This window comes from Dicentrarchus labrax, unplaced genomic scaffold (genome assembly GCF_905237075.1).
Source record: "Dicentrarchus labrax unplaced genomic scaffold, dlabrax2021, whole genome shotgun sequence".
Taxonomy (NCBI): domain Eukaryota; kingdom Metazoa; phylum Chordata; class Actinopteri; family Moronidae; genus Dicentrarchus; species Dicentrarchus labrax.
The window spans coordinates 5,733,068-5,746,056 of record NW_026136704.1 but is presented as its reverse complement, the minus strand read 5'-3'; the positions used below and the strand labels follow the sequence as shown (position 1 = coordinate 5,746,056).

The 12,989-nt window shown below is 43.2% G+C and overlaps 1 protein-coding gene across 1 annotated transcript in view; it reads right to left on the bottom strand.

Moving 5' to 3' along the window:
• The window catches only part of ulk2 (unc-51 like autophagy activating kinase 2), a 40,250-nt gene that overhangs the window by 3,101 nt on the left and 24,160 nt on the right, over positions 1–12,989 (bottom strand). Inside the window, exons 13-25 of the mRNA XM_051397076.1 lie at positions 12,439–12,607; positions 10,554–10,611; positions 6,666–6,815; positions 4,582–4,727; positions 4,399–4,479; positions 3,415–3,680; positions 3,149–3,327; positions 2,165–2,274; positions 1,600–1,979; positions 1,318–1,496; positions 1,045–1,163; positions 667–824; positions 367–502 (exon numbers count right to left, since the gene is read on the bottom strand). Coding sequence (XP_051253036.1) covers positions 367–502; positions 667–824; positions 1,045–1,163; positions 1,318–1,496; positions 1,600–1,979; positions 2,165–2,274; positions 3,149–3,327; positions 3,415–3,680; positions 4,399–4,479; positions 4,582–4,727; positions 6,666–6,815; positions 10,554–10,611; positions 12,439–12,607 — 2,131 coding nt within the window. The remainder of the gene's footprint in view (positions 1–366; positions 503–666; positions 825–1,044; positions 1,164–1,317; positions 1,497–1,599; positions 1,980–2,164; positions 2,275–3,148; positions 3,328–3,414; positions 3,681–4,398; positions 4,480–4,581; positions 4,728–6,665; positions 6,816–10,553; positions 10,612–12,438; positions 12,608–12,989) is intronic.

Here is a 12,989-nt window from a genome sequence, read left to right as displayed (position 1 = left end):
AGTTTTAGACAGACCACAGCTCTGCTGGGCCTCATGCACAAACATTTTCATATATTCTTATCCTAAACCTGTCTTACTTTTGTCTGAGGTTTGCTCAGAGTGTTACCAGTCAGATTCAGCAAACTCTCTTAACTGGACAGTCTTTGTAAATCACTTGTTCCCGCCATTGAATGATTTGAATTATTGATAGGGACAATGCAATGTAACAGATTTTATAGCTGTTGCTCATGTTGAACCCTTGCCCCGCGGGCTTTAACATGTACATCACAAAATACACAGCAGATATCATAATACAATAAAATTACATGCATGAGGCCCATTGTGTAACACTGAGAGTGTGCATGTGTCTCATGAGATAGTACTTACACTTAACCACATTCTCAATGTCAGTGGGGTCCTGCAGGATCTTGGACAGGCCGTCCAGCAGCATGGCGGCCTTGCTGTAGCGGTAGGCTATGTCCTCTGTCTGCTTGAACATCTCATCCAGAGCTGCTGACTGAACCTAACACACACACACACACACAGCATTGCATCAGGCTGACCAGTATAGATTTTGCTTTGAAAAACCTGGTGGAAATGATGAGAATCTATGCCAGATTAAATTCCCTTTGTCCCTTTAAACCCAGAAGATGTTTTGTGTTTCAGTGCTGTGTATGTGAGACTCACCATCTCCACAGCGTGATTGTAGATGAGCTTCTCCGCGGTGACGCTGTTGATCTCATCCACAAAGCGCTGCTTGTCAGAGAAGAAGTGGTTGAGTTTGTCAGTCAGCCGCCGGCAGAGGGAGATGCAGCTTTTGTAACGCTCATTCAAATTCTTGACCACTGAGAGAAGAAGGGAAGAGGGATTAGTATTTTTTGCAGAAGCAGGCTTGTATTTCAGACATATTTCTCTCCCTATTAAGTACACATACTACTACATAACGCCAGCATCTTTCTCCTGCTGATAAAGAGGGTGAACGGCAGAATTGCTCATTTTCTCACCTACAGTTTCCAGTTTAATGCACTGGTCATTACTGGGAGATGATGACTGAAATGTCCTTACCCTGTTTGACGGCAGTGGATGGATTGAGCTTGGCTGATTTAATCTGAGCCTTGGCCAGATGGAGGGAGGAAGCCAGGAGCTGTGCTGCCTTCATGTAGAGCACCAACTGCTCCACCTGCCTGTAGAGGGCAACACAACCACAGTATATCAGACAGATGGAAAAGCTTCAGCACTGCAGCAACTCCACTAAACAAAGGGCCTCCTCAGACTATGTGCTATTATTAACTGCATGACATTATTATAAAGTCAGACTAGACCTGAGTCATTACTTACCCCCACTCTTTGCTGAGTTGACTGATCTGGTCTACAACCACGCTGTCCTGGGGAGGGTAGAGGGAGGCGGCCGACACGCCAAGCTCCGTCCCTCCGGCCCGAACCGCCGCCATCTCCAGGACGCAGTCGGTAAATGAAAGCATCATCCGTAGGTGCATCAGGGTGTCTGTGTGCTCACGCTGGAGGAAACACAAAGGAAGGTTAAAAGAGAACACCAGTTATTCCTGAATTGACCAATTTACCTCTTAAAAGATGAGAAATAGACATCAAACTCCCCCTCACCTCCATGAGGGTCTCCTCAGGCAGCTCAGGGGCTTCGAATGTGATGAATCCCTCCAAGCTGGGAGGAGAGGTCCCATAGGGGACGTAGCGCAGGCTGCTGGGTGCCCCGTCCGACCCGGGGACAATCTGCCCACCAGCGAAACCTCCTGGAGGAGAGCAGCCCATGGCCATGCCTGGTGGAGATCCGACATAGACGCGACCGCTGGTGGAGCACAGGGAGCCAGCTGAGCTGTTGGAGCCCACTGAGGTGGTGCGTGGTCGTGTGCCCAAATGGCTGCAGGTAGGAGGAGTGCTGCTGTTAGGAGGTGAGCCCACGGTGAAAAGGACAGTACGGGGACTCGCTGACCCGCCCTGAGCCAGCCCACATGGACCTGCAGGGGCTTTGGGAAGAGGAAATGTAACTGATTATTTCTCTGTCATACACAAGTTTAAATGAAGCATCATAGCTATAAAAAATAGCAAGTACACTGCATGCAGGAACAGCACCTGTCTGACTAAATGAGTGAACTAAGACAACCTGTGGTAATTAACACTGTCTATTGTGTTTGCAGCAGTGTACCCATACCTGTGTCCATGGGTCGCTCTGTGTTTAAGCTGTCAGTGCTGCCCTGATAGGCCTGTCCACCCAGAGTGATTCTGATTGGCTGCTCAGACAGACGACCCGTACTAACAGACCTGGAGGGAACCACAGATAACGCAATGTCAAAGAGCAGACAATGTGATGTCACATTGTAGAGGGAAAGGGAAGGGGGGGGTTAACACACAGATCCTTGACAGTTCACCTTTTACATTATTCTGACAATGTTCCCGTTTGATGAGGCTGGTGCCCTTTCCTCCAAAAACTACCATGTAAATATGCATGAAGGGAGTTAGATATCAAGGGTCAATTTAGAAGTATTTAATGTTGGACCCAGAACTGTGCACAGAAATGCATCTGAAAAAATATTTTATTTTTAATTTCTGTTCTCAATTCAGTTTAGTTTCAGTTAAGTTTAATTGAGTTTTTATTAGTCCCAGTCATGTAGACATCCCATTCTCAATAAACATATGCAACAATGCTTCCTCGTGCAAATTTTACCCAACAGACATTTCCTTTGTATTTTTGATGTAGTTAGTTTTGTAAGTACACAATATTGTTCGGGGTAGGTTTTGGAGTTTTTTTTCAGTTTGTTTCAGCTAACTAAAATGTTTTTCCAAACCTAGTTTCAGTTTACTATAACAACCTTGATCTGAAACAAAATGTAGCCAGTGCTCTATTTAAACCCAGCAAAATGAATAAAGATGATAAAATGACATTTGCGTTGAGTCCAACGTGTCACATTAGATTTCATTCAGTTGATGGGCTATCTAGCTATGAGTGTACTACTGATTAACTGTACAATACATTCTGTATGTAAAAACCTGAAGAGCACCATGTCACATCTTATTTAGAGAACGACTAGACCAGAACAGAACAGATTAATTCATCAGTCTAACAAGCTGAGATGAAACCAAAAGAAAAGTGATCTAGTTCTGTGAAAGAGTACATGGGTCTTTCAGTGAGTCCTACCTGCCAAACGTCCTGCTGGCCTCGGGGGCAGCTGGGCGCCCGGTCAGGTACGGACTGCAGTGGTGGGCACAGATATCCCGAGCATCTGCCAATGTCTTGGTGGGCACAGGGCTGTCTGCCAGCGCCATCAAGTTACAGGACGCCTGCGTTTTGGGGATTTTGAACGGTGCCGAAATGGTCTGAATGGAAATAAATAAAACACTTTAACAAATTATATTTTAGTTGATTTGGTATTGACCATCTGCACGACTAACACCTGCACTGACCTTAGTAGGGGAGCCGATGATGGTGGGCAGTGGAGACTTCTGCAGCCAGTCAGACGTGCGGGGGGAGGAGCCCAGGAGCTTGGTGGGGGAGGAGCCGAGGTTGGCTGGTCGGCCAAGCTGAGGGGAGTGGCTGCAGGAGGAGGAGGAGGGCTGAACAGGGTCTGAAAACTGCTTGTGGAGTTTCTGCCTGGTCTGGTAGACCTCGGTAAGGGTTGGGGCACTCTGGAGCCGAGCCCCCAGGAGCTGAGAGGATGGGACGGGAGAACCTAGACAGGGTAGAGGGAATGGATTCAAATTAGTTTAAAAAATTGCAGCAGGGAGTGATGCTGCACGTGACAATTTCTACCCATCCAGCAAAAGTAAAACAGCCCTGAGACTTTCCAGAGAGACTTTCCAGAGAGACTATCCATTGGTCATAAATTCTGCTTGTTTGTGTCACTTTCCAAATAGGGGACAAAGTGCTGCTCTCTGTCTGGCTGAGGCCTCATTTCAGACCATGAACTGTAACTTCCCTCTTTGTCACCATGACAGCAAACGTCTTGACACAAACAGTGAAGAAGTTGTAAGATGTCTGCAGTGTTAATATAACAGCAGCGTCAGATACTTTTAAAAAGACCTTGACTCATGGTGACTCATACACTGATGTCAATAATCAAGTCATGACACACAGGAGAGAATCAAAACAACTCTGAACTGCAGTAAATGCTGCCGACTTTAAATGGGGTTGTACACATTGGTGTTATTGTTGTATAATTTTTTTTTTTTTGCACATTGGAATCCATTCTTTGGTTCTTTGTATCCATATGGTACATCCTAGTAATTGTTATTTGTGGGTGCATTTGATAAATTCAAATTTATGCTTCGCTGTTCTTTCATGTTAACCAATAACCATGTTGCTGTTTCAACAACCCATAGGAACAAGCTTGCACAGTAAGATGCAAGTTAACCCAGTGACCAGGCCACGTAAAGGGCAGTTGAACTGACCTCCTGAGGAGCTGCGGCTGCGAGGCTCATGGTTCTGCAGGTGGCAGCAGCAGTGACCCAGCTGCTCAGGGATGGTTCCCACTACAAACACAAACAAGTTACTTGTGACCAAGTCCAATTCATGTCTTGGAGGTGTAATTAAGAGCCTGATGTGCTTGGAGACATGTCGGGGCATGTCCTTACCAAGAGGTGAGGGGGAGTAGGGCCGGGAGCTGCCAGTGGAGAGACGCCTGCCTACTGTCTGAGGGACGTCTGCAGAGCTCGGGGACCCTGAGCCCACCTTGGGAAACCCCATAGGACTAGTGTTTGAGCGCCTCACTGTGCCAGACCTAGAAGACACAAACACAGATCAGAAAAAACATGAAATACATATACTATAATAAGTCATTCAGTTTTCAGGGCCATGAGAAAAATGCCTTATTTAACACTAAACCAATCCAAAGAGTTAAGAAATAAATAAATAAAATTCTTGGCTTCATCAAGGATTCAGTTATTCCACTTCCCTCTCCCAAATGACTTATTTTTTCTCCCTTTTGGCTAATTTCAACCAGTTTTGCCAATTAGTAAATACTTGTTTGGCTGCTGAGACAACCCATTACCGCTGCAAGTACTGTACGAGACCTCGGCACAGTTTTGAGTAACACAGCAGCGGAAGCATGTGTGGGAGCATTTTCTGTGCAGATTGCTCATTTCAAAGCTATCACACAAAATATTTGCAACAACTGCAGAGTTGCAGTATTTTGTGGGACCTCGTGAGATACACTACATTATCTGAGGTATGTGAAGAGTCAAATGTCCTGAATACAACAGCAGAAGGTACAGATTTTGTTAAAAGATGACCTGTTGAGTTTGTATGTAAAAATAACTTTTATTGGTTTACAGGGAGTGTTTATCCCTGAGGTCTAACAAACGCACTAAATGCATCTCCTCCCCCTTAAATACTTGCAAAGGAGATTTTTTTTTTAATATGTACATCCATGTTCGGAAGCTAATAGTTTTCTCCTTTCTTGCCTTTGTTTCTACATTGCTATGTTTCTAAGTGTGTTGCCCCTCAATCAGTCAAACAACTGAAACCAGCAGCAAGAATGTTGGCAACATATCTAAAAATGGGGACCCACTAATCAAAACATTACTCCATAGTGCTACTAATGGTCAAAAACTCCACAGGGAACCTTTAAGTTGTCCCCACCTGCATGTGGCAGGCAAACTGCGCTTATCTGTTACATTTAGAAGGTAAAAAATATTGCAGGTGCACAAAGGCCAAATCTCTCTCTAAATGCTAGGTAATATTAAGAGCTCATACTAAGAGCTCAACACAAATCACATTACGTCCTTCTTCTGGTTTCCAGCGTTATGGTGATGTCATCTTGTGAAATTGGAGCAAAATTACACATTACACAGTAAATTAAGTTCTACCTGTCACATTCCTTGCTCCCAAAAGTGAGAATAACAATACCAACGCATTAACAAGGGCTTCTGATAGGTCAAAGGGACAGAGTGTCACAGCTCTAATCCTCCCTGAGCAGACTGATGAGACAGGACGGCTGCAGAGTGAGACAGCTGAGCAAAGGAGCACAGCTAGGGTGAGAGGGTGGTGAGAGGGACATTGTCTGTCCTCCAGAATCTAAACTCCCATGGGTGTACACAGAGGTCGTTTGAACAAGCTGCTACTAGAGAACCATTAAGCAAATCCTCATCTTTAGAGCTACAGTCACCACAGAAAGAATTTAATGAAAAATGACAAAGCCAGCAACCACCAGATGAACACAGAAGCCAGCACAGTAACCCTCTTAAATAATAAACACATTAGCAATACAATACAGCTGAGTACCTCCCCTGTTCTCCTTTTTTTCAGACTGTATATAACAACAGAGCTAACCTTCCTGTGAAACAAGGTGCCACCCTTCTTTCTTCCTCTGCCTTCCAAATCTGCTTTGTCTTCACATAATGCCGCCAACAATCCCTCCCAGCAACAGGTTGGGAGGCCACAAACTCAAGCAGGCACTTAGCTGATGTAATTTCAGTGAAACTTTATGGCTGATGAAATAACGGCCCGGATTTTCAATGTCTTGCCTGAAGGTTCACTCCCAAAAAGGTGAGTAAAACATGAATCACAAGCTGACATTGACAAACAGGTGTCCATTCCAGGTGTTTCATTACTAATCACTTAAAAAAAAAAACCTATAAATTATGCAGAGTTAAGTCAGAACCATCCAGCAAGCAAATGCACTTCCTTCACCCTCAGACCCAGCAGAGGTGGCTCTTACCTGGGGGAGCTGTACAGCGTGGTGGTCGGACTGCTGGAGAGGTTCTGCTTGATGCGCTGGTAGTTTCTGATCTGGGTGGGAACTGGGATCGGGGTGGTCTCAGCCCGTGGGGACACCATGGGCGTCTGTCCCGAGGTGGGCTGCGGCTGCCTGTAGGGGAAGATCGGGGAGACGAGGGCTGTTAGTAAGTCCGCTGGAAGCTGCTGCTGCTGCTTCCATATCCACAGGACATCTTCAGGAGTGTCAACACCCATAAAAACTGAAATCTCCACAAGGCTACTGCTTGTGTAATAAGGAGAACATAAAGCGTGAAACTCTAAAATGTAGGCACTTTGTTTCTACAGCCTCGGGTTCTTTGTTTACTTCGGTGTGGAGGCAGGTTCAGAAACTTAAGTTTAGCCTGGCTGATCATGAGGGCGGAGTCAGTGGGTGAGGGGGAAAAAAAAGGGGGCCAGGCTTCCATGTAAACACAGAGACAGAACCAATCAGCTTTAAGCTCAGTCTGCTGGGGGCAGGGCAGGAGGCTGGGCTGGCCAATGGCACGTGTGAGGCAGGCCCTCTGTGTTCAGCAGACACAGGAGGGGAAGTGCAAAGAGACACAGCTCATTTGCATTCTTTTGTTATTCCAGAAGAGACAAAATGTTCTCGAACATAAAGTCATGACCCAATCACCTGCAGAGGGCCTTTGCCAACATATAGAATGCAAAAAAAGAGGAGGAGATGAGGAAATGGCTGTTCGAGAGCGGTACCAGTTGGAAACCAGTATTATGTAATAATGTGAAGCCTGGGAGGGTTTAGAAGGGAGAGAGGGGGGACACGTGAGAAATAGACTAGTCCAGACAAAGAACCAGAGAGCAGCTGCTTTGTTGGGTTCCTGCAATTCTGAGATATAAACGCGAGCACGTGCTGTTCTCCACACACTTACCATCAAGAAGACATTTGATACAGTGACCCATGATGAAGGCTTTCTATTTTTCTCCAGGTTGCTGAAAGCTTTATTGATCCCAACCGAGGCTTAATATGGAGAGGAAAGCTATGTGTTGTTGTCCCCTTGTTAAAGAGAATGAGAATTTGTAGGTCAGCGAACAGCTGCTTTTTAAAAGGAGGCAAGAGTGAAAAGAGGAGAGAGAGGAGAGACTGACTCTCCAAGTCAGTTGCCTCTCCACTGACCTGGTTTTTACCAAGCAGCCCCGGAGAGGGGGATGGGATCAAACAATTCCAGCCCCTTTCTTTTTCATAATTTGTCACTTGTGTTTCTCCTCATTTGTCTCCTCACATTGCCTTATATTGTCTCTCTTTGCTGCCCTGCTTTCTTTACAATGATCTCTCCAGACATCCTGCTCTTCTCTCCATCTCCCCCCAAGTCCTCCCTCTATCTCTTTCCTCAACTCCAATCAATTTAGAACACACAGAGTGCAGAGGATAAACAGGGCTGTGATTTAGGAGCTCGTTGAGAGTGTGGCTGATGTTACTAAATTGCAAGGGACAACTCCTGTAATGAAGAAAAAATTGGTTTCTCCTGTGTCAATGGTTAACTAATTTATGTAAGCAGTAAAGAGTTATCGCTATGGAGAAAGCCATTAAGAGGACAGAGGGAGGGAGTAAAAAAGCTGGTAGAGTGAATGGTCGGTTAGAGGAAGATGAGACAGAACAGCAACAAAGACAAAACAGAGAGAGCGCCACAGAAAAGGGAACAGAGAGGGGAGAGGACAGTTTTGGTTGAGGCCGTTTACACAGGCAAACAGGAAAGCAGGAAGGTAGAAGAAGCGTAAAGCAGCGTCTGGCTGTGGGTAATTATTAAAGGGAGGGGAGAAGGAACAAGAACAGAGTGACTGACAGACAGCAGCAAGACTCCTTTCACAGAGAAAAATATATGTATGCAACACTTAAACTTTACCCTTAACTTAACCCCTTCAGACCCTGTGTCCATTACAATGGACGTCACTTGACAGGGGCTTCTTTTTTACTTTTTGCAACATTTAACAGACAAAAAATAGGTATGTTGTTGTCATATGATGTTGGTATTTTAAGAATTGTTTGGACCCGATGTCCATTGAAATGGACAAGAAAAATAACAATTAAAGGGTTTTGATTAAAAACATTTTTTTTATTGATTCTCATTTCTGGTTGCATTAAGGATGGGAAAAAGTCATTATTATATTTTTCACAACCTTGGAACATAAGGCGGGTCTGAAGGGGTTAAATTAGGACCTATATACATTATTTTTATTATCTACAATTTAGAAACAAAGGTGTCCAGGCCACACGGATTACACAGAGCTAGTTAGAATTGTGCAGAAGGTATGATGACTATTGTTGCATTTAAAAATACAGTATTAACAGGGTTTAAAGCATTAGTGTAGTGTTGCATACATTTTTCACTGGTTGAATGTTGTTTTGGTTATTTCCAACGTGGATATTAATAGAAATAATCACCACAGTTTTCCTCTGCAACTCTGCATCTCAAATCTTGGATGAGAAGAGAAATAGACTGAGCTACAAGTAGACAGAGATGCTTATATTTGTAGATTTCTTTGTTTCCCTGGCACAAAAGGGCAAACAAATAACAACAACAATAACAGTGGTATTGGCCTTGCCTGGTTAAATACAGTGACATTTGCCTGCCGTGCCATGTTCTGCCAATTTAAAGTTTCTGAACTAACTGCTGGACATGAGGTTGAACTGTGTATGGTGAGTAGTATTATAGTAGAGGTAAATTCTACTAACAGGAGTTAAACCTGAAGATAAAGAGGTCAGTAAATGGTGCAGTGCTAAGAGAATGCAGCTGCAGTACATGTGAGCGTGTTTTGATCTTTTAGTACACAGCTGAGGCACAGTAATAACAGTCACAGTCAGTTATTGCAGCCAAGTCTATTCTTATCCCACAGCCCTCGGTGGGTCAGGTTCTTTATTTAGCACATCACCACCTTGTTGTTTGGCTCAACTTCTGATTCATAAGTCACTAATTGTGCAGATCTGGAGGTGGGCAGACGAATTCACTCAAGACAAATCAGACAGTGAGTTTGTGTGATAGCTGGTGTGAAGCTGAGAGGAGGGTGGTCAGAGAGACAGAAATAGTGAGACAAAGGAAGCCTCAATGACACAAAAACACATGAAGAATAGACATGACCTTAGACACAAACACATGAACTCAAGGCTGTGTGTGAAATGGAATCTGACTCACAGCGTCATGTCATGCTTCAATTGAATAGTCAGTCTATTTTTTACTCTGACATCCAGTTCATACCCCATGAACTGTATCTGATACAGCAATGCTGGGTTACATTTAATACAGCATCTGCAGCATTCAAAGAAAAAAATTTAATTTTATATAAGAACAAAATAAACAATCAAAGCTGGCAACACCAACTTTTGGTGAGGAGAAGACTTCAGGAAGTCACCGCTCTGAGACGGGGAATAGTCTGCCATAATAAACAAAGTCATTTTTGCACTTGTTCGGATTAAACAAACAAGATCTTATTAGTATGTTTCACAGATTGTAGAATTCCCTATACGTCTGTTAATTTATTGTGCATACAATAATTTATTTCTGATTGAACCAGATTTCCTGTAGAGTTTTCATTTTTGTTCCTAGAACTTAATGTCTTTGTTTATAGCTTTTAGCATAGGTTCATAATGAGTCATGCTGATTGTCAAGTACAGTATGTGAGATGACTCAGGTGTTTTCAAAAACTAATGTATTTTTTAATCTCCAAACCCATCTGTAGTGTTGCTACAAACAATTATTAGGTGGGTTAAAACTCTTTCCTGAGGTCCAGTGGAGGCTTTTAATTTCACATGATCATATGAAAAGTATAACACCACATTTTCATTCTTTTTTATTTTAATCTCTGGATTAATATCTCTGGTCGATAACATCGTACTCACCCTCCACACATGAGGAACTCGCTGGAGGGCCGGCGCCCAACTCCCATTGGCTGGTCATCTGAGGAGGAATAAAGAAAGAAAGACAAGAATGATAAAGGTGCAACATGATTTACCAATGTATAAAGGAGCAGTAATTAGGTGATTAAATGCCACTCAAAATGCCCGTTGACATTCCCAGTGCTCTGCACTTCATTGTTTGAGTTGAGGACTAACAGGTGGATGTATTGTGTGTATGTGTATGTGTGTGTGTGTTTGTGTTGCAGCAGGTGCAGAGCATAAGGGTTCATTTTACCAGTCAAGGGGGTAAGTGTGTGTGCCTACTGTTTGGGGACTGATGTCTACAGTTACAGCATGAAATGGTTAGCAGCTGTCTAATTTACTGCCTGTGGGTTTGGTGACATGTGCTATGTGCTGTAGGTATCACTGGCAGGTAGCGAATGTGAATTCACTACACGTGTATTGCAGCCATTGTATGCCTATTTCAAGATGTCTGTGAACTCTGTGTCACAAATGTATGCATTGTCTCATGGTTATCTATATATTACAAAATGAGGATTAATGGGACTACAACCCCTCCTGTTTCTGCTATTATGCAATACATTCAGAGTAGGCAACTTTCTGCACATGGCTTTATGGAGCTGTGTCTTCTCAATGAAAAGAACCAAAAGCCCCTTCTGAACAAAGTAACTGATTTTGGTTTGTTTATTGGATTACATAACTGCTTCCAGACAGTCAACATTTATTGTATAAGCCGTCTGACTATGAACTGAGAGTGTACAGTGCTAAAGCCATTTCTAGAGCTGGGTAATATAAACAGTATCAATTCTGATAGAAAATGTAATTGGAAAAAAAATGAAACTTTAACATACTATCAAAGGCTTACATTATGTGCCAATGTACTAACAACCAACCAAATTAAAGACACAAAACTATTTCGAACCAATCATATGGAAGTCTATTAAGAATGGACGGCCCACTTATAAAATACAAAATAGGACCAGCAGAGTTGGTTGAGTTAACAAAAAACACACCACATGCTTTTGCTTTGGTAGTCGGACTCAGGAAGTGGACTGTTGGTTTAGAGCTAGAAATCTACACGTTGAAAATGGTAAGTTAGCCTGACCCTAATCTGGCCGATCATGGTACAAACATAATGAAGCTAGGAGTGGTTCTCTTTTCTTCTGAGAGGATTTATCCATTCTAATGCCAGGGCTTGCCTCCCCCATGCAAATGTTCCACCAAAACAAGTCCCCCCCCCATACTTTTTTTGCAAGGGTTCTGATGCTGCATTCTTGGGTTTGGCGCCACCCAAGACGATTGTGATTGGTTTAAAGAAATAAAAACAAGAGTTTTTTTTCTGATTCATGGGAATCCCACCAGATGGCAGGATATAGAAACAGACAATCTTCTTTCTGATGGTCTTGTTTAATTATGTAGGTCATATAGAGGCACCAGTATTAAATTGAGACCGTTTCATAACCAGTTAAAATCTCCTTGTAGTGCCTTTAAAGTCAGCAAACAGATGTATGCTTTTATGCTTTTATGAGGGGAACTGAAAACAAATTATTCTTTTTATTTACATAGAAATTGTTTGTAGTTCATACAATTCTTGGTCATTTTTCAGTGGATTGGATTTACTACTAGGGAATTTTAAGCTCAAGGGACTTAAAATTGAACAAAACCATTCACTTAATTCATATTGTGATACTGTATACATCAATATTGACTGATGTGACAAACATATCTTCTCAAGAAGAAGTGAGGACAGGTGATATATTAGCCCAAATACCCACCCTTTCAAATAATCAGGTGAGTTACACTTGAATGAGTTTAGGTGAAATACAGTTGCTTTATGTGTATGTACAGTGTGTGTGTTGCTACTTACAGCTGTCGGTAGAGATGTGAGGCACCAGGACAAAGTCGTCAGTGTCACAGGACGAGTTCTTACTGCTGGTGCTTCCCGCAGACTCTTTGGACAGCTGCAGGAAGTTGGGCGGACCGAGCGGAGGGGATGACAGACCATCCTCTGCTAGTGTCTGCATGTCCGGCAGAGACTGTGCGGTTGCAGACAGAGAGGACAAAAAAATAGGATTAAGTTTTAGTGTGCCTCCTGAATGATGCAATTAAGGCTTCCAGGCAGGGCAGTGCTGACTGTCAAACTGATGTAATCATGTTGGTACAGAGAACACTGACATCCTGGGAAATTGACTTGCCCTGCATTCCCACTGCTGCCGTGAGATGAGATGTACCGCTGTGCAGAGAGATTGTTATAACTAGCATTGGATGTCTTAGTAGAAGCAGCACTTCAAATTGCAGAATTTACAACAGCAGAATTTGTGTTGGTAAACTGACTTATAAAATGAAAACATACACTTTATGAAGGGACAGTTTATTTTCCCTTTTTTGGACACCGTGTTGAACTTTTCAGGCACTGTT